At 35.2% G+C, this 18,714-nt stretch overlaps 1 protein-coding gene across 3 annotated transcripts in view; it reads left to right on the top strand.

Moving 5' to 3' along the window:
- Nucleotides 1–1,329: 1,329 nt before the first annotated feature.
- LOC143230828 (choline transporter-like protein 2) overlaps nucleotides 1,330–18,714 on the top strand; it is a 69,940-nt gene continuing 52,555 nt past the window's right edge. The window contains exons 1-3 of one of the 3 annotated variants that reach the window (XM_076465042.1): nucleotides 1,330–1,489; nucleotides 14,693–14,741; nucleotides 16,693–16,766. In XM_076465042.1, the coding sequence (XP_076321157.1) occupies nucleotides 1,438–1,489; nucleotides 14,693–14,741; nucleotides 16,693–16,766 (175 nt within the window). In that variant the 5' untranslated portion in view covers nucleotides 1,330–1,437. Of the gene's footprint in view, nucleotides 1,490–11,572; nucleotides 11,789–13,394; nucleotides 13,498–14,692; nucleotides 14,742–16,692; nucleotides 16,767–18,714 lie in introns of those variants that run through there. The other 2 variants (XM_076465041.1, XM_076465043.1) reach the window with 2 other exon arrangements.

Here is an 18,714-nt window from a genome sequence, read left to right as displayed (position 1 = left end):
CACTGTTTGGAATTGATGTCCATTTCTATAGACTTCCCTTGCCATCCACTCCCAAACATTCGCCATGAAAAAGTCCCTTGTCCTGCGGGCATTGTGGATTGCAGCATTTTTTTGCTGAAAGATCCAGTCATTTCCACACAAGCGAGGGCTTTGAGTCAATAAGGATGCTTTCTCCAATATGCCAGATCATGATCGAACCTCCTCTACTGTGTCGTGTAGAAAATGTCTCCGATGGGATATCCTTATCGTGTCAGTAACGTTGGAAGCCATCTGGACCATACAGGTTAAAGTTTTTCTCATCAGAGAACAAAACCTTCTTCCACTTTTCTACGTCCCATGTTTGGTGCTTCTCAGCAATGTTTAATCGAGTTGTTTCGTGGTGTGGAAGGATGCGTGGCTTTTGAAGATGTTTACGGATTTCAAAGCCTTTCTCTCGTAGATGCCGTCTTATTGTTCTTGAGCTGCATTCTGCGTCCGTAAGGGCCTTTAATCTGGTTTGACGATCGGCTGGAAATTTTCTTGGGCCGACCACTTGAAATTCTCGTTCCGTATCTCTCAGGGTCTTTTAAGAAATTTGCAACAGCAGTTTTGCTGCACCCAATCTCACCAGCGATGGCATGTTGAGAGAGACCTTGCTTTTGAAGCTCGACAATTCTGCCACGTTCAAACTCTGTCAACTTTTAGCCTTTGCCATGTTTTTACCCAATGTAATACAGGAGATGTCAGTGGGAGATGTTGACAACACTAATGCTTGAACATAAATGACTAAATTTCGTTACGTGTTTACCGATTAACGCTTCGTTTCAGTATGGTCTTAAACTTTTGACCAGCTGGTATTTAGGCTAATTTCATAGTGTTCACATTTTCCCTATTAAATGCTAAAAATGTTTTTATTTTTTATTTTCCCTTTTTTTATTGTCATATTTCGAAGTTCTACTCAAATAAGTGATTGAGTCTAACAACGCAAAATGCATATTTTTTCTTTTATGTTCATTGGCCTTAAGATTTTGGCCAGCAGTGTGTATATTCTAAGAACTCAGTTACGTTAAAAGTGACCTTTATAATAAGACTGAAAATTCTGTGGTAAAATATTTTTATCGCTGTAAATTATATATCTTACTATTTTTCCTTTTTCGTTTCAAAAAATAATATTAAAAATTGTACTTTGTATTGTTTTTAATGTGGTTTTTCACACGAGAAATCGATATTCTGATATTATGCTACAAAGAATCTTATAAATATTTATTGCAGAGTAGAGGATATAGTAAACCATTCGGCTAAATTCAACACAAATATTTATGTCAGCCTACCCTTTCGTCGCATAAAAGTACACGCAGCATGTGTTCCAATCTCTTCGGGACAGCTAGCACGTTTAGTCTAATTTGTAGAGGCAAAAATAGAATATTAACTTTTATGTAAAGGATTCATTATATTATTATGAAAGTCAGAACGAAAGGTCTAGAGATTGAAGAGCATAATAAGACTGGTGGTAAGTTATGTGATCTATTTTTATTAAAATATTTCGCTTATGTTTTCAGACTTTAGAGCCACGTATTTGTCCGTCAATCTGTTCGTGTCCCAGATGTTCAGATTTTCCAAATTATCATCAAAAATAGTATTTTATGTAATTATGTATTGTAGACTGTTATGTGGTAGTTTAGATTTTTCAAATTATCACGACTAGATTTTTTTCTGCCAGTGATACAATTCTTTCTTACGTATTTAGAACTACCAATAAGCTCATTGTTGCTTTATTAAATTACCCATGTAAGTCCAACCTGCAAATTTTACCACATTTTCTCATGTTATAGCATTAATTACCCTCGTCTCCGGTGGGGGGAAGGGGTATTGTAATCAGGTCGGTGTTTGTTTTCTCTCGCGTATCGCGAAAACTTGTATACCGATGTACACGAAAATCTAAAATTTGGAAGGCCAATGTGGGACACTCCTCCCCAAATGTGGCCCAAATATCGAAATGGAGCGGCGGAACGAGGACTGATTGTTCTTGTTGACACTACGATTATATTATTCATATTTTTCTTTTTTGTTATTAACGTTAACGTAGATTTATACTAAATCGAGAATGTATAACATAAAAATTATTTTAAGGATACTTTATTTTTTTGAGTAACGGGACAAATATCAACTTTAGTGAATTAGACATTGTGTTGACATTTCTTGTTTAATAGTTTATTTGAAGGTATATGGGTCAGACGTACCCTTTCAGCTAACATTTCCGGACTGCTAGTCTGAGGGTACATTTGGATCACATACTAATCGATAATATAAAAGTAACCCAAGAATTGACAGTGGATACTGTTAACTAACTGTCCTTATAGTCTATCATGTGAAAAGTGGACCATCTTTATGCACAGATAACACTTGTGTAGCTTTACGCGAAAAACCCTTAAATTATTCTATTTTTTGATAATATAAAACATTTTTAACATGAAGAATGCAAGGTTACAGCAGTTTTATATCTCGATAGAATCGTACAATACAACGTTAAAACAAAAGTTTTATGCTCGTGTGGGAGTTTCATGTATACTCAATGTTGCAATTTTCTATATGTTGTTTTGTAGTATTGTAAATATTATTTGTAACAGCAGACTTCAGCTCAAAGGATATTGTGTAAACTTACCGATGTGTCGAAGATTATATAGATATTGATGGTGATAACATTACTAGGATGTTTTAAGTACATCTATCCAGCTTTTTTTTGTAACAGAACAAAATGCAACATTTAATAACACTGTACTGTTTATCTGAATTCCGATATTGCGTATGCGGTGCTTAGAGAGAATTAAAATGATTTCTATGTACACGTTTCACGATCGTTGTACTGGCGGTTTATTGAAAATTTTCCTGTCGATGCTACTGTAAAATCCTCGGAAGCCGATCACATTCTTCGGGTCATATTATGGGCAACTGCTATACAACCCTGCGGGCACGCCATTACTGAAATATCTGTGTTTGTTGTTTTTGATCGCAAATGATGAAAAAGAAATGAATTCGAACATATATAAGTTTTAAACGATCCACTCGAGAAATAAACGAATTTTGATGGACAGTTTACGAAATACATATATAGCTGACAGCTGAGAATGTTGGGAACATTTTGTAATCTGCATTTTATAGCGACCTCAGCAAATCCTTTCCAAGTACTTTACATCTCTGGGTGGATATTTGTACAGTTCAGAATGAAGTTTTTATTGTATTGTGGTTACTGCGTTTATACTACCTATTAACACTGGAAATAATTCTTTTTAAAATTTCACTGCACTTAAGTGTTTTTATAGAAGGTTGTGATGTACAACATATTTTGTCTTTTTATCCTCTTAGCTTCTAGACAGTCTGTGGCAACTAGATGAGTGGGGAATATTCTGCTCTGTGGTTCATCGCCATTGAGATGCGGTCAGATAAGGATTGTTGTGGTAGTATGTGTTTTATTGTGTTTGGGACGTAATGAGGAGTATTAATAAGATCCTTAGGCGGCTGTTTCATTGGCTCTCGTTGATGCCACTATTCAATCAGTAGGGAAGAGAGATGCCACTGGTGGATGATGTTCGCCAACAGCAGCTGTTTTGTCAGTGAGCAAAATGGCAAAACCAAACTGGTGAAGGTAATGATCTGTGGTGTAGCTTGAGTCTCTCCAAGACGAGAGGCCCATTATTTGGATAATCATAGGCATTAATGGGACCAGTAGTCGTCCTGAACGATTTTATGAAGTAACATAAATACCATGACGTTTCATGTCTTAGGAACATTGGTCTAACACTTACTTGAATGTATGGATTCCTGTGCCGGCCTGCTTTTACATTAAGTACTGTTATGCCAGGTATAAAATATGAGTCTGAGAATGAGAGGCTTAAGCCAAGATCACAGGCATATGGAGAAAAGCAAAGTAGCTCTCACCTCTTGACTTCCAAGGAATAGATGAACGAGGACTTGAACTGTTTCTTCAAGCAATTTCAGTGCTTGGGACAAATGGACTGTGGAGCAGGTGATGCCAATACTTTACTCTAAATTTGAACTTGCAAGTCGTTGATGCTCTCAATTCTGGGATATAGTCACCACTGAAGTATATGAAGACTTGGACCTAGGAGAAACTAAGCTATCCATTGATAAACTTTGAGAGCTTTAATGTATATACAGATGATATGCACAAGAAAACATGAAAACATCCTAATGGACAAGTCTATAGAGGGATTCCTGAACAATCTTATACAGCAACGTCTAAGAATAAGAGATATTCTAACTTCCTCTGAGTCAGTGTCAGCTGCAATGATATTGGAAATGGTTACCTTGAATAAGTCTGAAGAAGGATAAATGCAGCTGCCGTGTTTGTCCTTATGCCAGACTATTCTGCACAAGTAAGTGATATTTGTTAGTTTCTGATTTTATAGAGGAAACCAATAGCTGCTAATACGTTTTGACATTGCGATACAGCAATATTAATATAGGCTACCGTGTTTCTGTCATGATGCTTACATTTATAATGCCTTCAACTGGATGTCACTTGGGAAGAAATAAACGAAGTACATATTTCGAGTATGGGAAGCTGAGTCACTGTTGGATGAACTGCTTTTACCTTGCCATACAACAAAATAGGTTGAACAGATAGTTTTGCTCAACCACTGCTTTTATTTCCACTCCAGAAAAATAATGTAAATTGAGTTGATGAGGTGCAGTAGACAGCTTGTACTGTAGGGTATGATGGCTCTCTGAATATTGGTACATCCCCATCAAAATATATGGGCGAGAAATAAAGTTCCTTGTTTACAAAGGAATAACCAGGACACTGGCAGGTCTTGCCAAGCATCAAATAGTCTGAGCAAAGCCAGCACTGCAATTAATAAAGAATTCGTTATTAGAAATGCTGACAGACTAAACGTGATTGGAAAAGCATATATCTAACTATATCTAGGTTTTGTGAGCCACATGGCAATTGTAATTATTGCTTCGGTTCAGGCATATACATTCTGCGAATCTTCTTCAGAAGTTAAAAGTAAGTTATGCCTGTGCATCCAGAGAACTGAGCTTTTGTAGAAAGACACCTTATTCTTGTTATAACTGACCCACAAAACAGTAGACAGAATGAGAGTACGAGGATGGAGAAATCATCATATCTCAGTATATGCAGGCCATATTTCATGGTTTACTATGAATAATGTCAACTGTGTTATCACTATGTAATGCAGCTGTATAACCAATGAATTGTTTGTTTTCAAGAAAGCAGGTAGCTTGGTGAGTGATCTGCCTGAATATGGATGCACTCTCATTGATGGCCTGCAATTATGAGCAGTTGGCCATTCATCTTCCAACGAGATTTGACACTAAGAAACATTAAGCAAAACAGCAGTCCCAGAGTCACATTCATCATGCTTGGTTCACAAACAAGCAGTAGACTGACGACATATCTGAGGTCACTGTTTGAGAACTATATAAGATGTCTGGCTTAAACTCAATGACTGGCTGTCAGTGAGCAGTTGGGTAAAAGTCTTATGTATTAGTGAGACTAGATGGTCGATTGAGTCAAACAAACATTGCTTGTCGCTATAGGATGTTAGTTCAAATAAATAACTGCTACAGAGCCTTCCCTGGAGCACTGGGAATGTCGTAAGCTCTCAGATAGAGTAGATATTAGATGATGTGATCATGCAACCCTTAGATTATCACAGATAAGAATGGCATATGCTGGTTCTGTTTCGATTTCTGATGGGAAAATGCTGATAGATGGTTGTCTGGATGCATTGGAAGGTCAAAAGTGGTTCACCATTCTATCTTCGCTTCTGCATATTGGCAGAAGCACCATATACCTGTGGTGGGCACAACGCAGATAGCCCATTGTGTGACTTTGTGATTAATTCCAATCAATCGCCAATATAGCAGTCAATCCCATTGTTTAGTGCTGGTTTTCCAATGCGTTTTACATTTAAGATTATTGTTTTTTGTTCAGTTCGTCTGTTCGTCGCACTTACTGTTGTAACAGGCAAAAACAAAATTACTCAGTATGATGCGATATATATATTGTTCCCATCGGTCGTGACGATATAAACATGTCGATAATTGGACAGTTACAGTGTAAAGTATACGAAACTAAAGCGTAATTATCTTTTGCTCAAGTGTTAAAAACTAAACTTGGAAATTGTAAAGTATTAAGTGCAATTCTTGATGACGAGAAACTTGAAATAAAAATGTATCTCAGAACGGCTGGTATGGGTATTAACACTTTTATTGAATGATAAGGAGAGAACAACATTTCGACCTTCCTACGTCATCTTCAGGTTTCTTAAGATACATTATTAAGTGTACTTTTTTTGATTTTAATATAACCAATTTGAGGAAGAATAAGTGTGAAGTTACAAGTCTATCATGGGGAAACCATTAGGTTCATGTAGGATCGTCCTTGAGAAGGTAAATATTATAACTTAATAAGATGTTCAACAAGAAGCATGACTTTTCTTTTAGGTGGTGGATATTATCACGTAGTAATTGAAACAAACAGGTGTTTATTAATTTGGTGCATAAACTACGTAAATGTTGGAAAATATTGATAAAAGTGAATGTGTGTATGAAGATTTCTGGTATATCTCGTTTGCATCCACAGTGGTACAGCGGTAAATCTTTAGGTTTGTAACATTAGAAACCAAGTTTCGATACCCGTAATGGGTACAGCACATATAGCCCATGGTGTTGGTTTGTACTGTACTTAACCATAAACAAACAAACGATCTAATTAGTTTAATACGAAAGGCTAACCCGAGTGCATGGTGCTCCAAAACGTGTACTGAAGTTGATAATAATAGTGTTATTATGGTTTCTATCGAGTGTTATTTTTTATTCAGTAAAAGTAATCCAAAGACCACTCAACTGATTGGTAGTGAGTTATTTATTTATTACGCGAATGTAACGTGTAAAGTCAACAAATTACGTTAGTTCATAGGCCTAACTCACAAATAAAACTTGACATTCACTTACATGATAAATTTTCTCTCGTATGTACAATACAGTCCAAAACTGGTTGAATGAAATACTGAATGATCGGTCATAAAACGGCAGCATTCACTAACTAACTTATCAGTTCACTCTGAATCATAGTTCACTAATTAAATTGCTTATGCTTTTAGGTATTACAATAGTATCCTCCAAACCTTCTGAAAAATTACACACGTTGGATGAGATCTAAACATTCAAGAAATCTCTAGATGGCATAAGTCATAATTACGTCATGCTACACTTAATCTAGTAAACAAAACATCTTTATAAAATATAAATTGAAATACTAAAAACATGATCCACAACTATAGTATGACAGTGCAGCAGTCTTAAGTTTTATATACAATTGATTATTGAAACGTCATTTACAAGAGCAAATCGTTTGACAAACCGCCGATACAGAGCGAGATTGTTTGTTTGTTTTGAATTTCGCACAAAGCTACTCGAGGGCTAATTGTGCTAGCCGTCCGTAATTTAGCAGTGTAAGACTAGAGGGAAGGCAGCTAGTCATTTCCACCCACCGCCAACTCTTGGGCTACTCTTTTACCAACGAATAGTGAGATTGACCGTCACATTATAACGCCTCACGGCGTGTAATTTTTATCAGTATTATTTATCTAGCATCATATAGTAATTTGGGTAAGGAATTTTAAATGGTATATTACTTATTTATTTTTAAAATTTGCTTTATTGATAAGCAAATTTCCCTCAATTAATTTTCTCATAATTCAGAAAAACTGATAAACAATAAGAATCTCCTGGACAAACTAACTTTGTAATATGAGTAGAAAACCTGTAAAACTTTTTAAAACTAGATTTAATTATGTGCAAGTATTAAAGCATATGAAATTTAAGAAATGCAACGAAATTATCTAAATTGATACATATTTAGTTTATGAATTATTAATGGAAGCTTGTTATATGTAGTTATGTGAAATATTATGTAGTATTTGTGTATGATAAAACAATAGATCAAAGCTACAGGCACGGGTGATTAAACAATGAAGAACGTTTTAATACATTCAGGACTTGTCGCTTACATTTTCTTGTTCGATGCCTGTGTAACAGTTAGCGGCCCAAAAATCGTAAAGGGAACATCCAAAAATATATAAATGTTCTTGGTTGGGGTTTTACGATACAAAGCACTAGGGCTATATTCGCATATGTTCTTGCTGTGATTTGCTTCTTTTGAATTTAGCACAAAGCTACACGAGGACTATCTGCGCTAGCCGTCCCTAATTTGGCAGTATAAGACAAGAGAGAAGGCAGCTAATTATCACTATCCACTGCCAGCTCTTGGGCTACTCTTTTACCAAGGAATAATGGGATTGACCGTCACATTATAACGCTCCCACGGCTGAAATGGCGAGCATATTTGGTGTAACGGGGATTCGAACCCGCGACTCTCGGATTACTAGTCCGAGTGCCTTAACCATCTGGATATGCTGGGTCCCACAACATCTGAAGGTAACCTATTCCTGAGGCCAGTCACCCAATTCGAAAAATAAAATTGTCTTAACTGAAGATGGCTTCTACGTTGCCAGAATATATACTGCTCAAAAAAATTAAAGGAACAAGTACATATTTCAGTATATTTTTGTCATAACTAAATTTATGTATGAAAAACATATCCGTTCGTCTACAAGTGTATTTTTAAGCTTGCGAGTGAAATTTGAAGCAACTCAAACGAAACTCACCCCACTCAACAAGAATAACACAACTCAAGGTACCCTATACAAGGTTGTTACATGAAACTATGCATTCTTCATTAATTGTCGAAACAAACACCACTCTTGCGGCTCGTTTTGTCAGTGTGTACCTTCATCTTGTATACTCAAGCAGTCAGGCGCCATCTGACAGAGAACGAGGTGGCCAGGGCGGTCCAGATGCTGGAGGATGGCACAGCGTGTCGGTGTGTCACCAAGCGTCTTCAGTCGATTTGGCAACGCGACCAGGAGACCAGGTCAAAGCCGTCATCGCTGCACAACAGCCAGAGAGGAGCGCTACATCGTGACTACCTCTGTGCGTGACAGGTTAGCTACGGCTCGGTCATTGCGAAATGACCTTCAGCATTCCACTGGAACCCGTGTGTCGACCTAAACAATTCGCAGTCGTCTGCAGGAAGGACGCCTTGGGGCCAGACGGCTTGCAAGAGGTATTATTCTGACAGCGCGACACAGTACAGCCAGGTTCTTGTTTGCTCATCAGCATCTGAACTGAGAACTTCGTCAATGGGCTACCGTGCTGTGGACAGACGAGAGCAGCTTCACTGTGTCTCGTGATTATGGACGTGCGAGAGTGTGTAGATGGCGAGGAGAGCGATTTTCTGTCTGTAACATTGTACATGTCGACGCTTATGGAGGAGGTTCTGTAATGGTCTGAGCAGGCATATGCCGTATGGACTTACTTATACTCGACAGGGGGTGCTCTGAACGCACGACGATATATAAAATAAAAATACTATGACAACACCTCGGGAAATCCCAGGTACCATTTTAAAAACTCTTTCCAACAGTTCAATGTCTTTCCTAAGGTAAGTAGCTCAAGACTGAAAACAATACTCCAATGACGTAATGAAATTTATATAACCAGTTGTTTTCAATTTTTCATAATGATTATTTTCTCAGGCTTTTAGAAAATCCAAAAACAATGAAAAATATCTTCATATCATGGGTACTTCGCATCGAAAAGATCAGGGTTCTAACTCACCCCCCCAATAAAAAACAACAAAAAAACCGCATTTCTGTATCCACTACTGACAGGCACGTGTTCAAGTACGTGACGTAGCTCTCGCATGCCTGACAGATTTCGTCATTTTCGTGCTACGTGCATTTCTAGTCTGTCAATAATATTATATTTAAGGGAAATTGTGTTTATGTCAGAAGAAAGAGAATGAAATCATTCTCTATCACCCCAGTTGGGACTGGACGTTTCTAGCGCCCCCTTGTTTAAACTGGAAACCTGCTGCGATTTTTGGTTTGGTTTTTGTGTATATGTCTCAGTGACGTTTTTTTTCTGTAATATGTTTTCAGATTTTTTTTAAACACCGAAAATCCATTGTTGATGTGGAAATGCATGTTCGTTTTTATATTTTTAACGTGGTGGTCTTAGAGCTGCAGCTCCACCAGCCACCGCCTTAATTAGTTTGGCATTGCTAACAGTGCTCGAGTTCAGTTTAGAATACGGTTTATTTCTGTTAAACTGCAGTTTATATGAATATTTTTTTCAGTCACAACAAATTTATTTGGTTTAATTTTGTTTCCCCAGTGGCAAAGCGGTATTTCTGGGGACTCGCACAGCTAGAAACCGGTTTTGGATATCTGTGATGGGCAGAGCAAAGATAGCCCATTGTGTGGCTTTGTGCTTAATTCCAAACAAACAAACAAACGTTTAACTTTGACAATAGTTCGTTGCCACTACTAAAACTATCAGCTACTGTTTCTTTGATTCTTCATAAATAAAGTATTCGTTTTTGCATGTCTATAAACCACTTTGTCTCTTTCAGTCCGTTTACGACATAGCACTAAACGTATCCTTTCACACACTAAATGTAAAAACAAAATCACTATACGAGTTCTTATACATCCTAGATCCGCGATACTGTTGGTAGCGGTCATAGGTAACTAAATGTTTGCCCTGTTTCTTCCGTGGCCCGGCATGGCTAGGGTGGGTTAAGGCGTTCGATTCGTAATCCGAGGGTCGCGGGTTCGAATCCCGATCGCACCAAACATGCTCGTCCTTTCAGCCGTGGGGGCATTATAAAGGCACGATGAATTCCACTATTCGTTGATAAAAGAGTAGCCCAAGAGTTGGCGGTGGGTGGTGATGACTAGCTGCCCTCCCTCTAGTCTTACACTGCTCGTGTAGCTTTGCTCGAAATTCAAAAACAAACAAACAGACTGTCTCTTCCGAATTGCAGATAAGCACTTGACTGAAGTGATGTACATGTGTAACGGCAGCGTACGTAAAATATATAAACATTTTGAATGTCGCACACAATACCCTGTACCCATGAATTGATTAATAATGTAAAGCGTAAGTGCTTCATCTCAGTAACTTAATGGTAATTAAGTCTGTCGGCTTATGATGTTAGAAAGCGGGCTTTGATTTTCATGGTGGGCGAAGCATTGTGTAGTTTTGCCCTTAACAACAAAACAGAATTTAAGTACTATCTTGAGGAAAGCTTACAAAAATCGGTGCAACTGCATATTTTAAAAAACTGGATTCTGTAAGAGTAGAAAAAAACAAGCTATTAAAAAAAATTCATTGCGATTAATTCTTCTAATGTTGTTTTTGACGAACAGCGTTCTATATTCTCAAGACGACTAGTATAGGTATTAAAACTTCAGTCACAGTAAAGTACAGAACAACGTTCCGGCCTTCTTAGGTCATCTTCAGGTTAACAAAAAGAGTTTGATAATACATTTTTACTTCAAGTGGGTTTCTCGTCATCATGAACAGCATTCTGTTTATTGCTTATGATAGCTGTAGTCTTGACGGGTGCAATGTAGAAGTGAACAGGTGTTTTCTCTGTAACACGCGTACACAATTTCATCTTGTACCAGACGTTTATACACTATATAAGAATAAGCGTAGCTACATTTTTACAGTACACTGCTACTTCGAATATTGCGTTCAACCAGTTTTAGTGTATTAGAACTGGACCAATCTGTTATTTACTGTGTTTTGACAAACCAGTAACAGGTAATGAAGCGTCTAGAAAATGAAGAGCTTAGTTCTCAAACGGCACTGACCGACAACAGGAATACAGAGCGAACAGAAGATTATGGTAAACAATGTTTTCCTTCTTAATTATAACAGCAGATAGCCAGATGTGGCTTTGGTAAAAAAAAAAGACACACACCCTTAATTATGAATATGTATTTAGATGATTATGTAATGATCCATATGTACAACAACAATTATTTATGTTTCACTTCAATTGTTTTTAGTAAACTTCTATGTATTGTTGTTTTTACTGCAATAAATAGCAAATTTACTGCAATAAATAGACGTAATGATTAAAGAGAACTTGTAATTATTTGCTAGTCAAAATGTAACATATTTTTGAAGCTCATTTTATGGTAATTTTTAGTTTTTTTAATCTTTTGTTCATACAGAAAAATTTGATTTTATCAAATTTCGTGTAAGAACCAAACCTTCTTTAGTACGCATATGTCTGGTGACGAAAGTGATGTTTGTTCAGCGGTTCGGCCCTAGGATATACGTATTTTCAGAATTAGGTTGATTTATTTATTGATTTTTACTGCCACTGTTAGGTAAAGATGGAAGGATTATATGAATTCCAGTCAATGTGTGCACTTGGGGTGAAAGTTTCAAAAACAAAGGATATAACCGAAGATAAAAACGGGACATAACCTTTGTGTTTATTGGATGGCTATAACTGATTGCATTTTCAGAGCTTATTTTTGTAATCCCACGTACGGCAAAGCGTTTATAAAATGCATAAAAAGTTTGTTTGTTTTGGAATTTCGCACAAAGCTACTCGAGGGCTATCTAGTCGTCCCTAATTTAGCAGTGTAAGACTAGAGGGAAGGCAGCTAGTCATCACCACCCACCACCAACTCTTGGGCTACTCTTTTACCAACGAATAGTGGGATTGACCGAACATTATAACGCCCCCACGGCTGGGAGGGCGAGCATGTTTGGCGCGACTCCGGCGCGAACCCGCGACCCTCAGATTACGAAGCGCACGCCTTAACGCGCTAGGCCATGCCAGGCCCTTTAAAATATAAATTAATTTCTAGTATGTGTGTTTGTGCTTTCTTATAGCAAAGCCACACCGGGATATCTGCTGAGCCCACCGAGGGGAATTGAACCCTGATTTTAGAGTTGCATAAAAAGTAAATCGATTTCAAATACAGAACAATATCCAACTATTACTATAATAATGATATGTAATTTTATTTTTTATAACAAAAAGTAAGTAAAAGAGTTTTGTTCAAAAATTGCCATTATTCAAAAAAGAACTTTGTAATTTTGTATGCAACCAATTTTATTTGTGCTTGAATTTTATTACTCGTGGGATATCGCAGAACATCGTGGGACATACAATTGCAATATGTTTAATGTCTAAGGATAGTCAATATTCTTGATGAAGAGAAACCCATTTGAAATAAAAATGTATCTCAGAATGGCTGGTGTGGGTATTAACACTTTTATTGATAAGCAGAGAACAACGTTTCTACCTTCCCAGCTCATCTTCAGGTTAACCTCTCTTTGGTAAAATATTATTCTGATAGATAATTATTATAAATGTTATATTAAAGTAAAATAAATTTTCTTGGAAATGTGTAAGTGCTGTATAAGTATCTTATAAAGAAGTTATCAAACAATATGTATAAATAATTTCATGAGGAATGAGCTATCTGGGAGTTATCCTGGTACTTAATGAATTTTGGAGATGCCTGTTTTATTCTTTCACCATGGATTAACATTCTGATGTCCTAAATTAAACTTCTAAGGCAAATACAGATTGTAAGTGAAGTCAGTAAGAGATGAAGTTGATATTTCTTCTTGTGTTTTAATAGGAAGAGGTTATTATATAAGTATTAGTATAATATTAATTAATTTTATGCTTTAAATGTTTTTCTCAACAGTAATTGTTGTTTATGTTTTCCATTTATTATGGTTTTTCTCTTCAGTATTAATTTGGATATTCTAGTGATAGTTAATTTACTTTAGAAAACTCAAAGTTCCATAAAAACTAGTAATGTGTTTTTGTAAATCTATATTTTGAACTTGCATTAATTTAGTGATATGTTTGTTTCATTTTATATGTAAGGTTTCTTATTTGTAGCTTTTAATAATTTTTATTCAACATTGGATACTACTCTGAGAAATAATTGTCAGTTTTTCTCTTCAGTAGCTTATATTTTTTTAATTTTGATGATTTTCAAAAGAAAATTTAATTATACACTTTGCAATTTAAATAAACACCCATTTGGAAATAACAACAAGAATTACTTATATCTAAAAATGATTATTTATTAATGTTCATGTGAATATAGTAATAATCCTGTTTTAATGTTAAAAACCCATAATTCACCATAGAAGCATCTTTTTTTTATATGTATTTGTGCATATATACAAATCGAAGCCAAAATGATCATAATGAGACTTTTTTGGTTTGTCCATTACCATTCCTTGCCATAGCCATTAAATCACAGTGGAAAATATCTGTGGTCTTAGCTTTCATAAGCACATCTATCAGATTGGCTTCAAATGCAAGTCTCAAAACTAGTTAGAAACTGTGGAGAATCAGTTCAACACTAGGAGTTGAGTGCTTAAGCCTACAGTGTCTCAATTCCTACTGTCTTTTGCTGTCTGCCACTTGTGGGAAGACATTCACTTTCAGTCTTTATACCATTCTGTATTTTTACAGTTTTAAGACTTCCAATGTCCACCCTTTCAGTAAGTATAACTTATTACAAAATAATGTTAACAAGGCAATTATTCAAATATTTAGATACAGAACTAACTTTCTGGTAGAAATAAACCACCCCATTTCTATTTTTGTAAGACTCTCAACCTCTTTATGTGAACAACCCCCATTATAGCTTATATATATACACACATGTTTGCTACTACATTAATCTTTTATTTGTTTAATATCTGACATATATATTTATGTGATATTTCTTGCCTTATGATTTTTGTAAATTTTTCACAGGAAAGTCTTTTGAATATGATCCTGAATTTAAGGGACCCATTAAAAATAGGTAAGTGACAAAATATCTAGATTATTTCTGGCTTTTTGCTTAGTATTATGGTATGCAGGTAGTGTTTCCCAACTCCCTTAGCTAATACAGAAATTCTGTATATATTGGATATGTAATCTTAATGTGGAGTATTGGTCAAGGAGACCATAAGCTATAACTAAATTATTAATTACTTGAAGTCAGTTAACTTGCAATTACATTGTAGGGAGGTTATAACAAATTTGTTGCTGGTACCATATTTGTTCTTGCAGTGCATCTGTTTTTCATTTGATGAGCATGTTTGCCTGTGATCTACTGAACTCTGGTGTTATTGAGTTGAAGTTTAGCATGTGCGAAAATGGTATTTTTAGGAGCTTATGGACTTATAAACTAAGAGGAATAATTAGGTGGTGAGGAGTAGGAGCTTTCAGGAGGTTGGTTCTCATAGAGAACAACAGAGGAAAAATGAAGTCCTGGTGGTGTTCTGTAATTAAGGGCAGTCAGCTATCCAGCTTCATGCTGGAATGATTATCACCATAGAAGAGAATGGAGGTAAATGATACTAGTGGTGTTACTTCTGTTGCATTATGTTTTAAAACAAGTATTTGCTTGTTTACATTACTGAAATGGAGTACCTATAGGCCCTTCAAAGATTGAAGTGGTTTGAAACTGGCCTCAATCCTTCATGAAATGAGAATCTTGCAGGTGCCTTAATTTCTTATCACATTAATAATTCTATATGACCAACTGTGCACCTTTTAAGTAGACCTAGGAGTTTAAATAAATGTTTCTGCATCCAAAACAAACTTTAATGAATGCCTCAGTGCCTGCGTATATCTGTGACAGGACTGTTGAATATCAGTATTGGAATTGAATTAAGTTATCACAGATGCAGGTTGGAGTTAAACATATGATGAACTGCTATATTTCCTTAATTAGGAAGGTGAGTTTGGAGAATTATTTTGTTTTTTTAGATTTTAATATAGTTATTAATTTACAACAATTAGTTCTGAAGTAAAAGTTTCCAACACACACACTTGTGTACCTAAGTTGTTTGTGCATCAAATAAACACTTTTTTTAGGTGTTTTACATTGTGTTCAATCTCTTTCTTTGCTTAAAACTCTGTTGAGGCAAGATAATTCAAATTTTTGCTCCACAACATATTTTCTTGCAAATCTTCCATTATTCTGCAGTTCCTAACAATTTGGTCAAAGTGAATCAGTAAACCTGACAATATCACAGTATGTTAAGCTTTGGTATTAAGTGAAGTGCTCCAACAGCATTGTCATATGGTACATGAGATCAGTGGTCAAGATACTGATATGCTTCTTTTACTAAAAGCCTGTAATATAGGGCCAGTAAAGAAAGATTGGTAAAAACATTGTTATTAATCTAATTGTGATGTAATATAACTCAAATTACTGCTGTGAAAATATCATGTTTTGTCAAGATAAGGCTATATACACCGTAATAATTGATATATTGTTATGACTGACATGAGTATTGGTTTGACTTAAAATTGGCTGAGGCTTTGTGGTATTGAGTGAAAGGTCTTGTTAGCAGTAACATGAGGAGCACAAAGTGCACTGTTCAAAATGCTCTCATGATTTTTCCAACAAGACACCTGCAGTACAGGTATGATAAAGAAATGCTTGATGACAGTTATTATCAGTAAAAAAGAAATCCAATAAAATATATACTTTGAAGCACTGTGATTGTGAAGAAATGTACATTTTCCGAAAGCTCTCAGATTATTATTATTATTTCTTGTGTTAATTTTTTCCTTCTGCTAATACTATATGTTTTTGAACATTATAAATGTTTACAATTATTATTATTAATATTACTAAGATGTAATCTTCCACAAACTACCAATCACTAGATAAAATTCACCCACATAAGTCATCATGTATCATTGGACCAATATAAATGTTTCTAAAATATTATTTCATTTTTTTGTTTCTCTTCCAGGAGCTGTACAGACATCATATGCCTGCTTTTGTTCCTTGCATTTTGGGGTGGTTGGATTGCTTTAGCAGTAATTGGTATGTACTAGATTCTTCAAATTTTAATGTAGTTAACGTTTTCGCTTTCTAAGAGCTTTCACAATTTAGTCAGTTTTGATTTACTGTTATATATCACTAAGAAAGACACAAAATGCAGTCAAAAGGCAAGAGATATTTATTTTTGTATTTTAAGGTGGTGTTTTTTTGTGTTAGTGTATACTATGTATAGTTTTACATGTATTTTTGTTTTGTAATCAAAAGAATTGTATTCAAATAATAGAATAACTGGTATATGTAAAATTCATTTTATGTTTACCAAACATAGTATATATTATGCATAGCTTTACATGTATTTTTATTTCCAAATCAAAACCTTGATATTCAAATAATAAAAATAACTGGTATATGCAAAATTATTTTATGTTTACCAACTCAGTATGAAGCATATGTTTGACTTTTTGTACAATATTCTAATAACTGAAAACAAAGGAAACTATTGAATGAAATACATTATATTTTTGAAAGCTTATTGATATGAACTATACAACTTCAAACATATTTTTGTGTACAAGTGATGTTGATATTATATGAACATGATTAAATAAAGATCATGAAATAGTGTAAAAAATAGTACAGGTTTGTTTAGGTCTAAGCATGGCCTGATGGATCATGGGCCAGCTTGGAATATCTTGGCTAGGAGATCAAAACTCCTCACACTTCAACTGTGGGGGTATTATAATGTGATGATCAATTGTACTATTCTTTGGTAAAAAGTAGCCTAAGGGTCTGGCAGTGGGTATATTGACTAATGATGCTTCTTCTAGTATGTCATTTCAAAATCAAGGATGGCTAAAACAGGTAATTCTGGAGTAGAGTTTATAGATCATCTCTATGTTCAGGCATCCACTTAACATTTAGGAGACAGTCATATTACTATAGTGACACTAGAGACAACCTTATACTGCAGATGTAAATATTTTACATTGCTGTTAATAGAAAATGGTTTGAACCATCTCCAAAACTTTCTTGAATGTTAAATCTTCCTTCTAAAACAATCTTATTTGGATTCTGTCATCACTTATACCACAAACTAGTCTGTCTCTCAGCTTTTGCATTAATTTTCTCAACTCTGCCATGTTACTCTGTAGCAATCTAATCATCTTTTTGGTTTCAGTGTAAAATTAATTATCGACAACTTACTCTATTTCCTTGACTTTCTTCTCCCCAGGCTTCTGAGAGCATAGCAATTTCTCATTAAACTATAGGTTTGAGCATCCAGTCCAGTTAGTAAAATAGCTTCCTTTTTACCACCATCGTTAATACCACTAACTGTAAAAATAAAATAAATAAAAGTGAGAATTCCGTAGTATTCTAACTAGCTTTGTGTTTTGGTATTAAAAGAAGTAACTGTTCCTACCTTGCTACCATTTCTATTCTCTGGGTGACCCCTGTCAGTAGTAGTATTTTTAGCTTCAGTAGACTTTTTTCTTTTGTTATTGAATAATTCAACTTGCTTGTCCCACCTAGAATATAAATCTTAAGTTACATTTATCCTTGTTACCACATGTTATATCATATCTGATTAATTCAAAGAGTTATTCTTTTGTGAGAATTAATTTTTATTGTGTATTCAGTACAGTGCAACTATTTCATCATTCTTTCACTCCTCAAAGACTAACACTTTGTTCTTTGTACTGCTACTTAGTGGTAATTTCTGTAAAGTGCCTTTAATGCTAGGACAAAATATTATATAGTTAAACTGAATATCTTGAGAATTGGTTAGTTTGCATGATCAAATCACATCTTGTATATTCAATAGCAAGATAATTAACTTCTTATTTTTTGGGTATTTAAGTAATCTCTGTGAAAATAATATGTACTAAATTAAAATTACTGCAGCTCTTTAACTACCATTACCTTTTGCATCAGAAGCTGTTTTGGAAAATATACTTTCAAAACAACTACATTATGGTGCTGCTAATTAGAT

The sequence above is a fragment of the Tachypleus tridentatus genome, chromosome 10, assembly GCF_004210375.1.
Source record: "Tachypleus tridentatus isolate NWPU-2018 chromosome 10, ASM421037v1, whole genome shotgun sequence".
Taxonomy (NCBI): domain Eukaryota; kingdom Metazoa; phylum Arthropoda; class Merostomata; order Xiphosura; family Limulidae; genus Tachypleus; species Tachypleus tridentatus.
Note: the sequence above shows the minus strand (reverse complement) of the source record. Positions and strands in the feature narration are given on the sequence as shown.